This window comes from Crocuta crocuta, unplaced genomic scaffold, assembly GCF_008692635.1.
Source record: "Crocuta crocuta isolate KB4526 unplaced genomic scaffold, BGI_CrCroc_1.0 scaffold433, whole genome shotgun sequence".
Classification (NCBI taxonomy): domain Eukaryota; kingdom Metazoa; phylum Chordata; class Mammalia; order Carnivora; family Hyaenidae; genus Crocuta; species Crocuta crocuta.
Window position 1 is genome coordinate 3,435,282 of NW_027530001.1, and position 20,604 is coordinate 3,455,885.

Sequence of the window (20,604 nt, forward strand, 5' to 3'; positions counted from 1 at the left end):
TGTCTCTCTCTCTGTCTCTCTCTCTCTCTCTCACACACACACACACACACACACACACACACACGCCCTCCTGGTTCCTCTTTCTCCCTTGCTTTTCCTTTCTTCTCATTCAGTGGTCTTCCAAGCTGTCCTTGGATCACTGATAAGTTCTTTATATACACAGTCTTGGGAGAGGGGTCCCTACTCTGGTGGCTTTAGTGGTTACTTCTAAACAAAAGATTGGGATCAAAACTATAGTCTTATCTGAAAGTCTTCACCAAATTCAAACATAGCATTTCCAAATGCCTCCTGGGACTCTGCTATTTGCTCATCCTTATAGAAATTACCACACAAAAATGCAGCAAATACATTCTTCAAAAGTGATTTTTATAATCACCACGACTTCCCTCTTCCCTGCTTTTTCACCAATGTGTTATAAGGATAGCCTTTATTCATCCAATTATTCGGGCTTAAAATCTGGAAGCTATTGTTGACTTTTCTTTCCTCTTATTCCCTGACATTTAGTGAGTCTCAAAAACTAATTAAATCTGGCCATTGTAATACATTAACTCCTTTCTTAGCATAACCATTGCTACCACCCAGGTCAGATTTCTGATCACATAACATCTGGATGACAGAAAAAGTTTCCCAACCAGCCTCACTGCCACCAGTATCATTTCATGCCAATATATCTCCATACCAGCACCCAATGAATATTTCTGGAACATCGCCTTTGTGGTTGTCACATCCTTCCTCAGGAACTTCAGTGACTTCTTTCCTGGTATTCAAGCCTCTCAACTCTGTGCATCTGTTTCACAATCTGTACCTAATTCCTACATTTTTTCCAGTATAAACCTTAATCATCAGCTCTGCTGATTTCACTAACTTGTACCAGCCTGTGCTTATCCTGCTTCTGAACTTTTCTTTGTTCAGAAAAGTTCTTTCCACCAAGAAACAGTTACATATTCTCCTTTTTCCTTTATTCAGTCGATGACCATCCTTCCAGATGTACCTAATTTAAGTCCCACTCTGTCCATGAAGGGTTTCCTGAATATTTCAGTATCCCCCTTCAAACTCTTAAAGAAATCTATACTATTCACTCTAGAGTGAATCTCCTAAGGTTTCATGGGGGTATGTCTTATCTCTCTAACAAGTTTTAATCCCCTTGAGAATGACATCTTCAAGTTATGTTCATGCCCCAAGCATCTAGTGAGTGTCCATCAATATTTGAATCTAAAAACGAACTTTTCCAAATCCTGAATTTTTAAGGGTAAAGAAGAGAACTTCACAAAAAAATCTTCTTCAAAAAAATAACTTCAAAAAGAACGAATAAAATGTTCAGAGCTTCTGAGATATGATTTATTTCTTTGTCACAGCCTTAATTCTTTACTTTACCTAAAGCTTAAGTGGTTTCTGTTCAATGTACGAAGGGTGAATGAAGTAAGATAACCAGCATCAAATAATCCAATGGAGTAGATGCTCAAATGAACAAAGCAGCTTTGCCTGAATGGAAAAATTAGTTTCATATTCAGGTCATACCCTGGCCTCAGCTTGTTCTCTGAGAAATACGAACTCATAGCTACAGAAGAGGACTGGTTTAACAGAGTCTGACGTAGTGAAACTGTCAGCACCACCAGAAAAGTAAACATGAAGTACTGATTGTAGATCAGCAGACTCATCTATATATATGAGGGACTGCTTTATCTGTTATGAAGCTAAATATGGATAAAATAAAATTTAAGCTCTCTGGAAGCAAAGTACAAAACGTAGATGCCACCATTATCATCAGTGTTCTCTGTTGGACACTTCATCAGAATCACAGCCAACAGACTGTGAGTGGACTTTTCAAAGCAAAAAATTTTTTTAAAAAGAAAAAGCTTAAGAAGTTTAAAAACTCTTTGAGAAATACACAAATCTGTTAGTGTTCTATCACCACCTTTCTCTAAGTTTCATTTCCTTCTCTATTTTCTGGTGTCTATGTCATTTCTCTGCCCTTTGTCCATAAAAAAATGTTCTGACATTTTGGGTTAGAGTGAAATCTCATTTCTAAAGGTCCCAATTGCGCAGTATGAGATGGGACCGTGTCAGTTTTATACGACTTCTTTTTACTGATCAGTTTCAGAGTTTAACTTCTACAGTGCCTTCGTAATGCCAACACTTTGTCATTAGTTCCTTTCCAACCATTTTCTGAGTTTTATCTTGTACTCCTTATAATGCCAGTTCTTCTATCTTGGAAGTTATCCACAAATTCACATCAGCAAGAAAATAGCAAAAGGCAGCAACTTTACAGCTAAGTTATCATTATTGCCCCCCATAAATAATAAAACAGCTTCTACTTTTAAAAACATAGCATATTGTGATTTTTGCACTTCATGTGTGAGAAAGTTACATATATAATAAATCTTTGTATAAAAAATTACATTTTCCCATTGACCTTCATTATAATTTCAGAGTTCTAGATATAAGTGGGAAAGATTGGTTTCCATTCCTAAGATTCTTAATTTTCACCTCAGGCTTCTGGTCTACGTCTCCAAAACCAACCTTTGTATTTTTAAGTTTCTTCTCATAACCCATGTAAAAACTTCAAGAAATAAATAATTCCACACAGGATTTTTATGTATAGTTCATTTCTATTTCACTTGAAATTCATGTTGATTCCAAAGTTTAATGTTTAATCTGCTGTATTGTATTTATTCCGGGAAAGTTCCTTAATTCCATCACCACCAAAGTAGATTTGAGACAATACAAATATTAAAGATACTGCTATCCTTTCAATATACACTAGACCCAGGATCAGTGAAATACCACAATGTTGTTATAATTCCCACAAGCAACTATTTTTGCCCTATATGAGAATTGGAATGGACATTGCTTGGTTGACTACCTAATATGCATTCCCTCCTCCTCTTTTTTTCCTCCTTGGAGAATTCTCTCAATCTCTACTTGCTCTAAAAGTGAGACCTACCTGACACAGACCAGTCAATCCACAGCATTACCCTGAGATCAGTTTTGGTTCAATCATAAGCATAAGTGCAATTTGGGCTAATGAGAAAGAGCGAGTCTCAGGAATTGTGTGGAAGAGTGTGATTTGAGATCTGTAATGACATTTGAGTATTTTGCTATTACTCAAGATCCTGGCATTTGAGAGCATGGTATAAGAAGTGGGATATCAGGTAGAATTTGAGAATAAAGCTGACTGCAAAAGATAGAGCAGTGAGTGAGCTGTTGGATTAAGCTGTATTCAAAGGCGGTACCACCTGTGGGTCTTTCAATAATACAAATCAATTGTTCCATGCCTCCCGCTCCTCCTTTAAAATTTAAATATAATGAAGTCAGTTTGAGCTTTGATTCCTACCACCTGAAAGCAACGATGATTTCTGATATAGGGATTTAGCTAGTAGTTTGTACATTTCTAAATACTATGGAATCCTTAAAATATTATAGCTGAGATGCAAGACAGTCATAAATTCTTCAAGTTAACTATTTGGGAAGAATATTTTCCTTATTTAAGACACAACAGTTTGAGGGGTAGGAATTAATTTTTACAGCTACTACAAAGGTAGTAAAATTGAATACATCTTGGCAATGCCATTATTATGATAATATTATTGTGACATTATTACCAATAATTAAACTTAAATGAATATTAGCATAATTTTTCTTGATCTTTATCATAATTATTACTTTTTCAATTTTGGTTAGATTCTACACCCTACAGAAAGTGACTTTTGGAGAGTTAATTAAGAATGCATAACAAAGGTCTTATATAATCTGAAAACTTCAGATTTCCTTATTATCTAGTTTGGTAATCTATGTATTTGTATGTTTATATCCCAAGGTAGAAGTATAATGACTTGCCTTACATAAATACATACAACATAAGAAAAAGTGTAAAAGAATGCTTGAGGAAAACAGATCAAAAGGAAAAGTAAGAGATGGATGATAAAGCTGTATGTGAGATTAATACACAAAGTATGTTTTATAAATTTTTATATATTTGTTAGAATTAAGCAGGATCAGTTATCTTACTCACAATATTCCTTTAGATTAATACAGGAAAGGAACTATCTATCTTTTTATAAGGGAATAAATTTGAGGAGAGTATTTGGAGAGCTTAGAGTAGGAAACGGATTGGGAGAGAAACTGTCACATAAGTGTGTGTGTGTGTGTGTGTGTGTGCGCACATGCGCGCGTGTGCACACGTGTGCGTGTGTGTATTACAAGGTTTTGCTGAGCATTATGGATATAGTACCTTTAATACCTGCTTCCTGCCATGTATCCCATTCTGAGAGCTCCATCTTGTCCTAACCCATTGGTTTTTCTTGAGAGGCTGAAGTAAATATTTACATTACTTACACTTATTTTTGGATTATCAAATGGTATTTCTTTACATGCCATTCTATCTGTCTTCAGTCAGATCCCATAAGAAAATATATTAAGGAGGATGTATTATAGTTCCAGAGAAGTCCAGGAAAAATGCAATTATGAAAGGTAAGAGTAGATGATGGAGACCAGAAGCAAACAGTGCTGTAACCTGCTACTGCAAAGGACAAGTGACCTGTTTGTTGAGAAGACAGAACAATGCCTGAAAACCACACTTCCCATTGGGAAGACCAACATTTTCATATTTTAAGAACAGAGACTTTAGCTCTATATATGGGGAGTTTTATACTTTTGGAATGATTCTCTGTTTCTAACAAGAATTCTGTGGTACAAATACAAGATGATTTATCATCTTTATAACCAACCCAGTCATAACACTTTCATAATAATATTGGGGATATAGGCTCTTTAATTCTATAACTTTTTCCGTTTGAGAAAGTGGATCACAAAGAGAAATAGTCTGATCTTGAAAACTCATGATCATGTTACAATTACAATATTTTAAAGGAGAAAGAATAAAATGAAGAATTTTTTATTTCATGTTTTAGAAAGCATAAGAATGTATTATCCTTACTGGTAAATGATGACTGAACAAGAACAGGATTATAAATTTTAGTAAAAAGCAATTCTTAAAGGTCTATTTTAAAACAATATATTATTCATCTGAACATACATATTTACTCTTGGGAGTTAAATTGCAATGGAAAGACAAAATATGGCTCTATCCACCTAAGTGTTAAAGTAATTGATATCTGATCCAGAAAACTTTTCTATTAAACATTACTAAGCACAGATCCATTACTGGATATTTATTTATTTAGCAAATAAATCTTGATATTTTCATCAAGAGGAGACAGGATATGCTTATTTTATTACTTTATTATTATTAAAATACAACCATGCAAGAATAAGAACTATACAAAATTGCATTATTTCACTGGAATATATGAATAAAAACCTCAAGCAAAATCTTTATAAATGAAAACATAATAATTCTGGGGCTGATGAATTATTATTTGTTTTATATGCCCTGACTACTCTGCATGAATCAAACTGGATTTTTCCTTAAATAAGAAAAATGGATAGCTATACTGCTAAAAATTCAGTAATTTTTTCTCCATAAAACATAATACAATACAGCTCTATTATAATATGGCTTTAAGATTTGGGCGAGTCTTACCATATTCCCCAAATAGCAAGAGATGCATGTAAGTTCCTGAGGATGTATAAGCCTGGTTGTCCCAAAAGGCAGATTTGAATTTTAACCTTCCTTCATCAGTCTTGTAAAAGTCATAAAGGGCAATATAGTTCTAGTGCCTGCCACTGATGGTAAGGTGGGTTTTTCTCACAATGAATCACTAATTTAGTTGGTCTATTCAATAAAAAGATTAAAAATATTTATACCTATTTGCATTTCAAAATGGATTTATTTTTATAGCTTTTCTCTTTCCATCTGTTTTTCATGTGGGAATCCCTGACATGGGATACTGTGAATTGGGGGCTAGTTAGAGAAGCATACACTGCCTGGGGAATCTTTATTGTGAAAACTCTTCCCACTCATTACCGCCACCTCTGCCAGCTATTGCTGGGCTCATTGCACTGTCACATGATCAAGGAGTAATGAACTCAATACTCTCTAGGGTTGATGAAGGTGACCTGGAGTTGGGCAGAGTTTCTGAACTGGGGGTTTGTCTGCCAGCCCCTGCTGGGATAGTTAAATGTGTTAGTCTCCAAGTTTTAATGACAATAACTATTTATCCAGCAAAATTTTGATAGGTAAACTCCTCATCCAAGATCTTCAAGGTATAGATTTTATGACCTTCATCTGTTGATTATTTATTTAGATGACCTATATAATTTAGAAATTCTTACTTATAACCTAAATTTCTCTTGCTGCAATGAAAACTATATAATTGTGTTCTATCTTCCATGGGGCCCATGTCTCCTGAAACGTGATCTTTCTGTGGGTGGGTACAAACATGTGTGTTGAACAGCATTCACCTGTAGTTGTCCAGGGAAGGATGAGTGAGTGTGAGATCAAAAAGAATGTGTACAATCTCTGAGTGTTTCTGAGGGTGGGGTTGATTGCGCTTGAAGGAGTGTTTATTCAGTCACTGAGTTCACATGAATTTATCGTGTGCATTACAGGTGGACTAAGAAGCTGCCTACCTGTTATGAGGTAAGGTAGTGTATTAGAAAAAAGCTCCTGATATGACAACAAAAACACCCAACACAAAAGCCTCCAAATCTCAGTGATCTAAAGCAAAAGAATTTTGCTTCTTGCTCATGTGGGTATTCAGTGGATGACCCTCCACAAGGTTATTCAGGGAATCCAAGCTTCTTTTGTCTTTGGCTTCTTCAGTTCCCATGGTCCTATCCAGTCAGTCAGTCACTAGGGAAAGAAAGTTCTGCATGTAGGGTTTTATAGGCCAGGCCTGGAAATGGCATACATCATTTCTGCCCACATTCTATTGGCCATTATTCAGTCACAAGCCTCACCTAATTGTAAGGGAGGTTGGAAATGTATTCTAGTTGCATATATGAGGGGAAAAAATAGTTTGGTAAACAACTAGCTAGTCTTGCCAGTTTCAGTGGTAAGGACTTCTATTTCCAAACTGCTCCCTTGTCTGTTTTCTCCTCCATCATGGTTTGAATTAGAGTCAGCCTTCTCTTCTACCATTAGAGCTTAAGTTTTAATTGAGAATATTCTATTGAAGAGTAGAAAAATACAACCCAATATTCACCCTGAATTACAAATTACTAAAGTCAGATCCTTTCTTAGGAATAGGTATATTCTAGCACTCCCTAGAATAGTCTTTAGAATATATATATCCAATACATGTGTGATGACTAAATGAATAGATGAATAAGCCATTCATCTCCGTTGTTGATCCTGAAGATCTTGGGATTCTCGAGCATAAAGGGAGAAGGGAAATAGAAAAAATAATATAGCAAGTTGTAGAGAGGGTTAAAACTATTTCCAGTCTTTAGTGGAGTAAAGGGGATTTCTTGACTAAGACCCAGAAGGTGACTTGGTTTACAAGCCAGCATTCTGGCAGGGAAAGGGAATCTCAGAGAATGGCTCTAGGTTGGGCCAAATTATGTGGTGAAGGTGGTTGGTGTACATTTAAAGAAGCATCTACACCAAAAGGCAGCATGGGGAACTCACATATGTATCTTTTGGTCACATAATGTGTTACATAAATGAACCTATCTGGCCCTGCTCAAGCCAACAGAGATTATCTGAAGCTGAATTAGCCATGTAATCAGCAGCTGTACCAACCTGCACCAAACTTTGAAAAAAGAAACTTTCCTCACCTGCCTACTGACCTCTTTGGATATAGGGTATGTCTGAGCTGTGTGAAAGTTGAAGCCAGACCAGGGGGAGAAGATAATCCCATGGGAAGGGGAAGGAAGCTGGTGAATTTGATTTAATAGTTAATAAAGAAAGACTACATTTTAGAAGTGATTGGATGAGACTGACTCCCTTAGAATGGGATAGAATATATTATTGGCTCTGGACAGACAAAAGATGAATATGTGTAGGAAAAGAAAAGCCCCATGTCTACACACATCTGCTATTTCCAATCATACCTGTTGCATGACTATTTGTTGAAATAAATAACTAAATACATTTTTGGCAGAATAGATGTTTCTTAAATTCTATCTATGAGGAAGATAAAAGGAAAATCCTGATTTTGGAGAAGTGCCAATAAAACAATATAGCTACTCTCTTAGTGTGACTCTCTACTACCTTTGACTACGGATGCCTGCCCTAATTACTTAGTACCACCTATAAGATGCTAAAGATAACATTTGACCTACCTTATTCCTATGCTTTGTGTCCTCACTCACCTTAGAAGCTAGACCAGTAAGACTGTGCACATACAGTTAATAACAGAGGTTTCACTATCATTCCAGCAATGACTCTGGGGAAGATCCTTTACTGACTTGTAACAGAGACAAGTAATGTCATCAGTGCAATAGCCTTGTTCACCCAAAGTACAGGTTCTATAGAGCAAAGAACCTAACCAATCCCAATGAAATTTAAAATTCTAGACTGCCTTTTCTACCCCCAGAAGTTGTCTTTTCTCTCTAGTTTCTTATATAGCACTGTCATACTCCAGCAATTAGTAATTATAAAATAATAGAAACAATCATTAGTAACTTATAATTACCATCTTTCCAAAGTATAAGATCTTTAGCATGAATCTCTTACCAACAGATCACAATTCATCTTGATAACATGCTGATGGAGTTACATGAGACTTGAATCTGGCTCATTAATGGTATTATTGTTTTTAAACTCTCAGTGACAACAGTGCTTCCTAAGTATTAATTAATCTTCATGGCTTCTCTGTGAAATAGGTTAAATATAACTAAACTATTCTACCAGTAGAAAAACTGTCAAATATGTGATCTTCAATGAATTTCTCTTCCTAACCAATGGATCCAAGAATAGAAATAGAAATAGCTGAATCCGATTCATTTTCCATGACAGTAGATTGACATGACTCTTTTGTGCTATTAAAGCCACTCCTTCCAAAACTCTTAACATATCCATAACAACATAATAAATGATTTATAACAATTAGCAGAAAATGTGAAACATTTTTATTTACTTCCTTACAAAATGCCCAAACTAGGTAAATCAGCATCAATGGTCATTATAACATGCACTGTATTTTCTTCTCTTCCCTTTCCTTGCCCTCAAATTCTCATTGTTCTTTAGAGGTTCACTATTCAATCATCACTAGTTAGATTTATTTAATATCTTTCCTCCAAAGAGTTTGAGGCACTGTGGAGAAAATAAGGACTACATAGAACCTAAATTTAATGCTTCTATCACACCTTTGATCCTATCAGATGGCAATGATATATAGCTCTATGGCAAAAACATGGGTTCAAATCAAAGGCCTGCCACTAGTGATTTGCTGTGCATCTTTGGAAAAGCTATTTGTTTTCTCTGGTTGTTGTTCTCTTATTTCTAAGAAAGAATCATCTTGCTCCATAAGATTTGGGAATAACAAGAAATAATGAATGTAGAATGTGTGGTACCTTAAAAGTGATCACTAACAGAATACATTATTAATAATATGAATCAGTGACTTGGCCCCAATGGCATGGCAAAAGGAATTGAAGGGTCCTTAATAGGAGGATGTGATATTAGGTATGTGACATTAGGTACATTAGAGATTTCGCTCAACATGGTAGTTGTTGAGTGGCTCTTAATTTTGTACAATAAAATCTTTGTCATTATTCAAAATAATGGCTGGCATGTAATAGATATTAGAAAGTATTTTGAATGAATTAACAAAAGCAAGTGTCTTCCGAAGACAAAAAGAAGAAAAAAGGATAACACTAATATTGTGTCCTCTATGGTCACTTGACCATCCAGATCTTATTTGGATATCAGTGATCCAAGAATATAAGGAAAGAGGGAGGTTTGAAGTGTGAGAGATGGAAGAAGGATGGAAAAAGGAGAGTAGAAATAGGAAATACTGCAAAAAATCCATCTTCAGGAAAATACTATAGTCAGCTAGTTTACTGATGAAGAATATGGGGAAAGGTGGCATTTTACCATAGATTATTTTTTCATTAAAAAAAAAATCTTAGGTTTTCTAGGTTTTGCCCCTCCTTTTAAAGCATAGAATCATCATGGTTCAAGAAATATTGTGCTAGGCCCACAGGATTAGTTCTACTTAAAACCTTAAAAGAACTTCCCATTTTAACTTATCAGATTAAAACAATGTATTCCTAAACAATCCTAAAACTTTTATGGAAGCATAAAAGCTAAATAGCTGAAGCAATCTTGAAAAAGAAACACAAAACTGGAAGTATCACAATTCCAGATTTCAAGTTATATTACAAAGCGTTAGTAATTAATACAGTATGGCACTGGCATAGAAATAGACACATAGGTCAAGGGAATAGAACAGAAAAATCCAGAAATGAACCCATAATCATATGGTCAATTAATCTTTGACAAAGGAGGAATCAATATACAATGGGAAAAAGAAAGTCTTTTCAACAAATGGTGCTGGGAAAACTGGACAGCAATATGCAAAAGGAATGAAACTGGATCACTTTATTTTACCATGCACAAAATTAAACTCAAAAGGGATTAAAGACGTAAATGTGAGACCTGAAACCACAAAAATCCTTCAAGAGAGGATAGACAGGAATCTCTCTAACATAGGCTATAGCAGCTTTTTTCTAGATAGGTACCCTGAAGCAAGGGAAATAAAAGTAAAAATAAACTACTGAAACTATGTCAAAATAAAATTTTCTGGACAGTAAAGGAAACAACTACAAATCTGAATGGCCACCTAATGAATGGGAGAAGATATTTGCAAATGACATATATGGTAAAAGGTTAGTATCCAAAATATATAAAGAACTGATACAACTCAATACCCTCTCACCCCACCAAAAAACAAATAATCCAATAAAAAATGAACAGAAGACAAGGACAGATATTTCTACAAAGAAGATACAAAATGCCCAAGAGACGCATGAAAAGATGCTCAACATCACTTATCATCAGGGGGAAATGCAAATCAAAACTACAACGAGGTATCACCTCAGAACTCTCAGAATGGTTAAAATAAATAACAGAAGAAACAACAAGTATTGGTAAGGATGTGGAGAAAGGGGAAGCCTCTTGCACTGTTGGAGGGAATGCAAACTGGTGCAGCCACTCTGGAAAACAGTAGGGAGTTTCCTCAAAAAAATTAAAAGTAGAACTACCCTACAACCCATCAATAGCACTACTGGGTATTTATCCCCCAAATACAAAGGAATACATGCACCCTGATGTTTATAGCACCATTTTCTACAATAGCCAAATTATGGAAATAGTCCAAGTGTTCGCTTATTGATGAATGGATAAAGAATATACACGAAATATTATTCAGTCATAAAAAGAGTGAAATCTTACTCGTCACTTGCAACAACACTTACATTGCAACACTTGCTTACGTTGTCATTTGCAACGACATGGATGGTGCTAGAGAGTATTATCCTAAGTGAAATAAGCCAGAGAAAGACAAATACCATACGATTTCACTCATATGTGAAATAGAAGAAACAAGACAAATAAGCAAAGGGGTTAAAAAGAGAGAGGCAAACGGAGAACACACTCTTAACTATAGAGAACAGAGTGATGGCTACCAGAAGGGAGGTGAATGGGAGAATGGGGGATGTAGATGATAGGATTAAAAAGTACACTTATTTTTGCTCTTGATTCCCTTGCTTTTGGGGATGTGTCAAGTAAGAAGTTGCNGCATAGAGGAGGGCACTTGTGGGGTGAGCATTGGGTGTTATATGGAAACCGACATGACAATAAACTATTTGTTAAAAGAAAAAGATTTAAAAAAAAAAATAAAAAGTACACTTATCATGGTGAAAAAAAATACAATAAAATCTTAAAATCTCACCACCAATAGCAATGTACTCCTAAACCTGAAACAATAAACAAATAAAGTGAAAACAGCCCTGTATTTTATTAATGGAAATAAACTATCAGCTGACAGTTTGAATATTACCTGTGTAGATATATTCCACATATGCAGGATGAGTTTTTGTGAAAACCTCTCTTACTTTTTCTATTTTGTCAGCTCTGATTTTTGTTGCAAATGGCGTATACATAACTGAGAAAGATTCTGCTCTGGTGATGGCTTCTTCAATCATGGCCTGAGAGAAAACAAACAACCCATTTGGCATCAATAACAATATATGATTTTTAAGAATGTAAAAAAAATATAATTACCTTTATGGATGATTTAAAAATCTATATGCTGTACTGGAGAGATAACATATTTTGGTCTTGAATATTCATTAGAATAAAATTTTAATTAGTTCTGGAAATACTATTTCATATTAAGAAAACCAATTAAATGAAGAAAATTTGTAAACAGGCACCTCTACACTGAGCTTGCTTTAAGATAAAAATAAAAATTCAATTTTCCAAGGTGTCATTTTTTTACTTGATTTAAAAAATCAAATTCTTAAGTCTAATAATTATTCTATTCTTGAACAGACATTGATGAACAATTTGTACTTTAAAAACTAATTCAATATCTAAATTGAAGTATTTTCTATAAATAACACAACAAAGTACATTTTTTTCTCCTTCCAATACCTGGGAAAGCCTTTTGGAGTAAGAAAAAACTTTCTCAGCTTCCTCCCACCAAAGCTTCCCTTCACTCCAGATCACAAGAGCCACTTGAGATGGATTTGGCTATTTAAGAATTTCTTTAAATTTTCTTTGCTCGTGTACCATTCTTGATAAAGCCTTCCATCACCCCAAGCTTCCTGTTTTAACTAGATCCATTACTATTTGAAACAGACCAAAAGGAAAGTTATGTGAAGTTTTAAAAGGAATGTATTCCTTTTCTACAACTTTTCCTTCTAATGAGGGTTGAACTTTGAATAAAAAGTGGAAATGTCTATAGTTATCTCATTTTCCTCAAAATAGCATAAAAGCATATTACAAAAATCCATATTTATTTATAGGAATAAGTTTTTTCAGTGACAACTAAGAGTGCCAACAATCTTAAGGAAAAAGAACAGATTTGAACTGTCCAACAGAGAAAAAGCCATTTAAAAAACAGCAATTTATATTATGACCGGCATAGCTTTGTAAAGAAGCTTCTGGTTGGAATTAAAAGCAATAAGGAATTGATTTTATTTTTTTTTTTTAAAAGAATGGTTTTTTTTAAATTTTTTATTTATTTCTAGGAGAGAGAGAGAGACAGCGTGAGCAGGGGAGGGTTAGAGAGAGAGGGAGACACAGACTCCGAAACAGGCTGCAGGCTCTGAGCTGGCAGTCAGCACAGAGCCGGACGCGGGGACTCGAACCCACGAACCGCGAGATCATCACCTAAGCGAAAGTCGGACGGTTAACCGACTAAGCCACCCAGGCGCCCCAAGGAATTGATTTTAAACTGAGAAATCTAATCTAACTTGTTCACCGCCCATTCCATTTCTCAGTGACTTCAAATATGCCTCTAGGATCGTCTGTATTGTGTATAACAGAGCAGCTTTGTAAAAATTTTCTGGATACAAAGGATCCTCCTTTCTCTGAGAGTCTCAGAAAATTATGTAAACGTTCTAACTTACATTTTAAACTTGTTGTGGAGTGAATTTCTGAGTGGCTGAATGAAAGAACTTACATTGCCCGCTGCGTTGGCCTTTGCAGGTTTGAGGAACTGGCATGGGGTAAAGAATACAACCGAGATTCCAAACCCAGAGCTCGCACTCCGCGGAGGTAGCAATGGATGAGGAGTGTGCCACAGGACCTGAGAGCTGAGTCCTGGATGCCGACTTTGTAAGGCTGACAAGGCTAAGGCAGCCAGCAGGTCTAGAGATGTGGATTAAGACCTCAAATATGGTGTTTAGGTCCCAGGTTCGGTGCACTGCCGTAACCAATCCGCGGGTGGCCTGTCCAGACCACAAATGTAAGTAATCATACCTACATGAGTGTGGACGATATGCTGAAGAGGGAAGCTGTTTTAGACCTTAGTTCTAAGGTCATGATCTGACTCGTCTACCTTTAGTAAACTGTTCCCGTATTAGCTTGCTAGAGTTGCCATAATGAAGTATCACGGACTGGGTGCCCTAAATGATGGAAATTTATTTTCTCAGAGTTCCAGAGGCTGGAAGTCTGAGATCAAGGTGTCTGCAAGGTTGCTTTCGTCTTAGGCCTCTCTCCTTGACTTGTAGATGGCTGTGTAGCTTCTTGTGTCTTTACATGGGGTTTTTCCTCTGTGATGTCTGTATCCTAATCTCCTTTTCTTATAAGGACATCAGCTGCATTGGATTAAGACCCCCTAAAAGCCTCATCTGAACTTAATTACCACTTCAAATACTTATTTCTGATACAATGACAATCTGCAGCATCAGGCTAGGACTTCAGAATATGAATTTGGGGGGAACACAATTGATCCCATAATAGTTCCTAACTCCCAAATAGCTTTTCTCTAAATATCTTGATGAAGAGTATTTTGCTTTAAATTCTGGCTCAAAAAAATTAACAAAGGTATTCAATGCTTTAGTTTGCTTCCAGAGAGACATTAACAGTATCTCAGTAAGGCCAAGATAGAAGAAAACACTCTCACCATCCCATTTCTTTTTCATCTACTGGCAGTTGAAGTGACTGCTGGCAGGGTAACTTTGCTAAGCCATCTCACAACGGGGACAGTAAGACTCGTGCCCAAGAGCCTCTACCAGCTTTTTTGCAAGTGGCAGAAGTGTGGGTTTTGTGTGGCAGCTTGATCTGTTCATTTAAGGCACTGTACTCTTGGCTTGATGCTCAACGATTGCATTTAGGCTTTCACAGGGCTCTCCACTCAGGAGGGTATGTGCTGGGGCACAGCTTCCCTCTCTCGCTAATCAGAGCCAGGAGAAATGGGGTCTTTTTGTGGTTTCTGCCCTCCATCTTGAAGATGTGTGAGGAGGTGGGTGAGTGAGCAAAGTGTGTATGTGGGAATAATAATTGAATTTTCCATAGAGATATTTTCTCAAAAGACGTTATTATAACTCCAAGAAGAAATACTATAACATAGAGTAGAAATGAGAATACAGATTATGCTTTCATCAGATCCTGACACATTCTTTTTGTGTTTTAATGTATTAATGTTTTTTGTCCTTCTAGAGATAGACTATCTTGACGATTTGAATCTGTCTCACATTGCTTTTGTAAAGGAATAGAGTATACATTGTATAGAGTATTGTATTACATTACTAGCATATTATATAGTCTATTATATATATATACACACACTCTATTATATATGTGTTTATATATAACATTTATATACATAACATTTCTGGTACATTATTGAATGACTCAGTGAAATAATCTAGAAAAAAATTTAGCTTTACTGAAATAGAGGGAATTTTTGACTGTTTGGGTTAGACACCAAAATATCAGGTTTTTATTTTGTGATGGTAATAATTTAGTAATTTAAGATTGGGCTTGCCTTTCAAGAAGAGTCTAACATGAGCAAATTGAAAAATTGTACTTTAAGGATTTTTATTTTTATTTTTATTTTTTATTTTTAAATTGTTATTATTTTTTAATGTTTTATTTATTTCTGAGAGAGAGAGAGAGACAGCGTGAGCAGGGGAGGGTCAGAGAGAGAGGGAGACACAAAATCAGAAGCAGGCTTCAGGCTCTCAGCTAGCTGTCAGCACAGAGCCCGACACGGGGCTCGAACTGATGAACTGTGAGATTATGACCTGAGCCAAAGTCAGACGCTTAACTGACTGAGCCACCCAGGCACCCCATTCTAAGGATTTTTAAACACTAGAATATTTTGTAGTAATCAAAGGTACTAAAATATAGATTGTGAACTATTTTTTATCATCAATCAAAGATTTTCCTTGATTATGAAAATAAGTAGAGGAAGACACCAGGTGAGGTATCGCAGCTTGTAAAAAGTAAGCTGCACCAAGAAATCTGTTGCATTTCTGTACAACAATAATAAAGCAGAAGAAAGAGAAATTAAGAAGTCAAGCCCATTTACAATTGCATTCCAAATAATAAGATACTGAGGAATAATCCTAACCAAAGAGGTGAAAGACCTGTATCTGAAAATTATAAACACTGATGAGAGAAACTGAAGATGACACACAAAAAAAATGGAAGACATTCCATGCCCATGGATCAGAAGAACAAATATTGTTGAAATGTCTATACTACCCAAAGCAATCTACACATTTAAAGCGATTCCTATGAAAATACCAATAGCATTCATCACAGAACTAGATGAAACAATCCTAAACTTTTATGGAACCAAAAAAGACCCTGAATAGCCAAAGCAGTCTTGAAAAAGCAAAGCAAAGCAAACCTGGAGGCATCACAATTCCAGAATTCAATTTATATTATAAAGGTGTAGTAATTAAAACAGTATGGTACTGGCACAAAAATAAACACATAGATCATTGGAATAGAAAACCCAGAAATAAACTCACAATTATATGACCAATTAATCCTCGACAAAGCAGGAAAGAATATCCAATGGGAAAGACTGTCTCTTCAACAAATGGGGTTGGGAAAACTGGACAGTAACATGCAAAAGAGTGAAACTGGACCATTCTCTTTCACCGTACACAAAAATAAGCTCAACAGGGATTTAAGATCTAAATGTGAGACCAGAAACCATAAAAATCTTTCAAGAGAGCACAGGCAGGAATTTCTTTGACATCAGCTGTAGCAACTTTTGTGAGGCAAGGGAAACAAAAGCAAAAATAAACTATTGGGACTACATCAAAATAAAAAGTCTCTGCACAGTGAGGGAAACAATCAAGATAACTAAAAGGCAACCTATGGAATGGAAGAAGTTATTTGCAAATGACACATCCTATAAGGAGTTAGTTTCCAAAATATATAAAAGAACTTATAAAACTCAATACCCAAAAAACAAATAATCTAATTAAAAATGGACAGAAGACATGAATAGACAATTTTCCAAAGACATACAAATGGCCAAGAGACACATGAAAAGATGCTCAATATCACTCATCATCAGGGAAATGCAAATCAAAACTACCATGAGAACTTCTTTGGAGGTTCTAGCAGGAGAGCGCAGCTCCTCGTATACCCTTGACCGAAGACTGGTCCTCCTCTACCGGGGAAGGTCGTCCTCTTCCACAGTGTGCACAGCTTCCTGAGGGACGCACATGGAGCAGTGAGGGAGGAAGGGGACACCCGCCTAGCCAGCCAGATCAGCCGAATCAACCCTGTCGATCAATGGGGTGACAGATGTTGCAGCCAGATCGCCCTCACATCCCAAAACTACCATGAGATATCACCTTATACTTGTCAGAAAGGCTAAAATCAACAACACAAGGAACAACAGGTAGTGGCGAGGATGTGGGGGAAGGGGAACCCTCTTGCGCTGTTGGTGCAGCCACTATAGAAAACAGTAGAACTACCCTATGATCCAGCAGTCGCACTACTAGGTATTTACATAAAGAATGCAAAAATACTGAATCAAAGAAGTGCACCCTGATGTTTATAGCAGCATTGTCTATAATAGCCAAATTATGGAAACAATTCAGTGTTCATTTATTGATGAATGGATAGAGAAGAGGTAGCCCATATATTGTATATATATTATTCCAATATTATTTTATGATATTGGAATATTATTAATGTATATATATATGGAATATTATTCAACCATAAAAAAGAATGAAATCTTGCCATTTGCAGCAACATGGATGGACCTAGAGAGTATAATGCTAAGTGAAATAAGTCAGTCAGAGAAAGACATTTCACTCATATGTGGATTTTAAGAAACAAAACAAAGGAGCAAAGGGAAAAAAAAGAAAGAAAAAGACAAACCAAGAATCAGACCCTTAACTATAGAGAACAAACTGATGGTTACCAAAGCAGGGGGTGTGGGGGGACGTGATGGGGATTAAACACGTGATGGGGATTAAGGAATGTACTTGTGGTGAGCACCTGGTGATGAATGGAATTGTTGATCACTCTATTTTACACTTGTAAATATTACACTGTGATATTAACTGAAATTTAAATAAAAACTTTAAAAGTAAAAAGTAATCTATACTAAAAGTAGAGGTATATTTTAAATTATAGTTTTTAATTGGACAAAAAGTTTCTGTAGCTGAGTTATTCTTTCCCAATGTGTGAGTTTCTCTGGTGTCAATAAATGTTGCACGTGTACGAAGAATGGGGAAAACAGTCAGTCCACATGTCCTGTTGTTAGGTGTACGTTGCTGTTAATTATGCTTTCTCTGTTGCTACACACACAAAAAAGCTTTGAAATTAGGTGTTTACATTTGGAGCTTCTAATAACTCTATTGTTATCCTCACATTTGTCAAGTTTTAAAGCTTATAGTTACATAAACCAAGAATGTATGTGGGCAGCTCATTTCCTCTACAAACAGTAACTTATAATAATTTCTCCTTGTTCTTTAGCTAAGCACAAAAGCCATTTGCTACCTCAGAAATCAATTTTCCCAGGATAATTTCATAACAAGGGAGACAATGGGGGAGACAGGGAAAGAGAGATACTCCATCAAGAGTAAAGAAAAAGCCATCAAAGTAGAGGGAAAAGACTAGCAAAAAAGAAACAGAATTCACTTTCCCTTCTAAACCCAAGAGAGTTGCTTCTTTCTGGTAAATTTTTAAGAGCACTCAGGGTGCCTAGGATAAGTCCAGCAGAAACTATAAACATTTTCAGGATGATGGGATTATGAAAATTTCCCCATCTTTTTGCTGGATAATTTCAACAAATTGCAACCTTTTAACTGTGTGTCCAGTGATGGTGGTTCAGTAGTAGAAATCTTGTCAGTTCTAATTAGAAAATGTGATCAAATTATTATAGATTATTATCAAATTATTCCTTTAATGCTTCCAATATCAGGGTTGACTATAATTGCAGTAAATTGCTTTACTTACAAGATTAGATTTGGAAGGAACCTTGGGAATTTTCCAGCCCAATTCACTGAATTGGAGATAAATTAAGTGACTTGAAGAGGCTTAAGTGACTTTTCTTAGGATGAACAGCTTTTTAATTTTATGGAATTTAGAATTAGGGTCTCAAATATTGTATTTCACTTTCTCTTCAAAAATTATGGTTATACTACCTGGGATTCTCTTGTTTAAAAACAGTCATATTAAACATCAATTTAAATTCTAAATCATTTACTGTAGTTTTGCAGTATATGTGAGTGCTGCAGATTTTTAGAACATATATATGTATACGTGTCCTGGGAACATGGTTAGGCATTTTTCAGACCCCCTTGGTTAAGTATAGCCATGTGGCTCTGTGTGGATAAATGGAATGTAAGTGCGAATGATACTTTTTCTTGGCATAGCCCATAAAACTCTGCCTAGTGTGATCCTCCATTTACTTTCTCTAACAGCTTCCTGAAGAAGGAGTACTCCCAGGACATGGAGGACTCCCAGAACCAGGAAATGGTAGAAAAACTATGAGTTTTCATTATAGTTGATTTTAGGAGAACCAATCAGGAACACCCAGGAATCATTTCTCACCCAGAGTGAAAAATTGACTTTTATTGTTTTAGGTTACTGTATTATTGGAGTTGTTTGTTGTAGCAGTTAGTTTATACTAATTCACAAAAAAATAATAAAAGAAAATTTGAATCTCTTTCATAATCCATTTTTTCCTACTAAGCTTTATGTACTATTTAAAAAGTCAACAAAAACATAGTGTTTTAAGAGGTAAAATAACTTTTCATTTAGCAGTGATACATGTTTTATATCCTATTTCCTTTAATTCTCATAAAGTCTATCTAAGTAGGTACTACTAGTGAATGAATATTATGATTGTATTATTCTCAGAGTTCACATTAGACTTGAAGCAGTGCTCTACTTGCAAGCTATAAATGATTGAGATGGGAATCTTTAGATTTTAGTGGCTAATATGACTCTTTGCTATTACATTAATAATGATGTAATTTTGAATGATGACTGGAATTTTCCAGAAAATGGAAAAATAAAATTTTGTGAGCAATAATTTTCAAATTTAATCCTTTTGAATATATATGAGTTCAATTTGAAAGATCCCAATTTTCTTGAAATTTTGGATTAACTTAAAGAACCAATTTTCCTAAAGAGCAAAATATCTTACCTTGAGATTTCCCTATAAACCTATTCACTGTATCACTTATGTAATAGCCAAGATTGACATTTTAATGACAATTTTATTAATATAATGGTAGGTCAGAATAAAATATGTAATAATTGATTGTTTGCCTCTGTCTTGATGATCAACATTTTAATGTTGAAATATTACCTGGATTTATGAGAGTTCTTTTATTGAACAACCTTCACTGTAAGTTCTGTATTTTCCTAATATAAGGGATTATTTGTCAGTTTGGTCATTACATTTATCAGTCCAGTGATGTGAAAGTTATGTCTTCATGCAGTTTAAATCAAGATATTTAAATTTTTATTTGCATAATCTGGAAATGACCAAAGATTGTAAGAACAGGTTACTTGTACTGAGATGAGCAAATTTTTATACAGCTGTTGTGAATTCTCTACTTTGCAATACATCCTATTTAAAAATAGCCATAACAAATATCATTTAAAATTTTAAAGCATTTAATTTACTTTAGTTTTGCAGTGTATGTAAGTTCTATAGAATTTTAGAACATATATATGTGTATATATATCCATTTAGTGTGTGTGTGTGTGTGTGTGTGTGTGTGTCTATGAATGTGTATATGTACACCGTT

At 35.3% G+C, this 20,604-nt stretch overlaps 1 protein-coding gene across 2 annotated transcripts in view; it reads right to left on the reverse strand.

The window, feature by feature from the left end:
- SPATA16 (spermatogenesis associated 16) overlaps positions 1-20,604 on the reverse strand; it is a 223,871-nt gene that overhangs the window by 44,176 nt on the left and 159,091 nt on the right. For both annotated transcript variants that reach the window (XM_077763683.1, XM_077763682.1), the window contains exon 6: positions 11,910-12,057. In XM_077763683.1, coding sequence (XP_077619809.1) covers positions 11,910-12,057 — 148 coding nt within the window. The remainder of the gene's footprint in view (positions 1-11,909; positions 12,058-20,604) is intronic.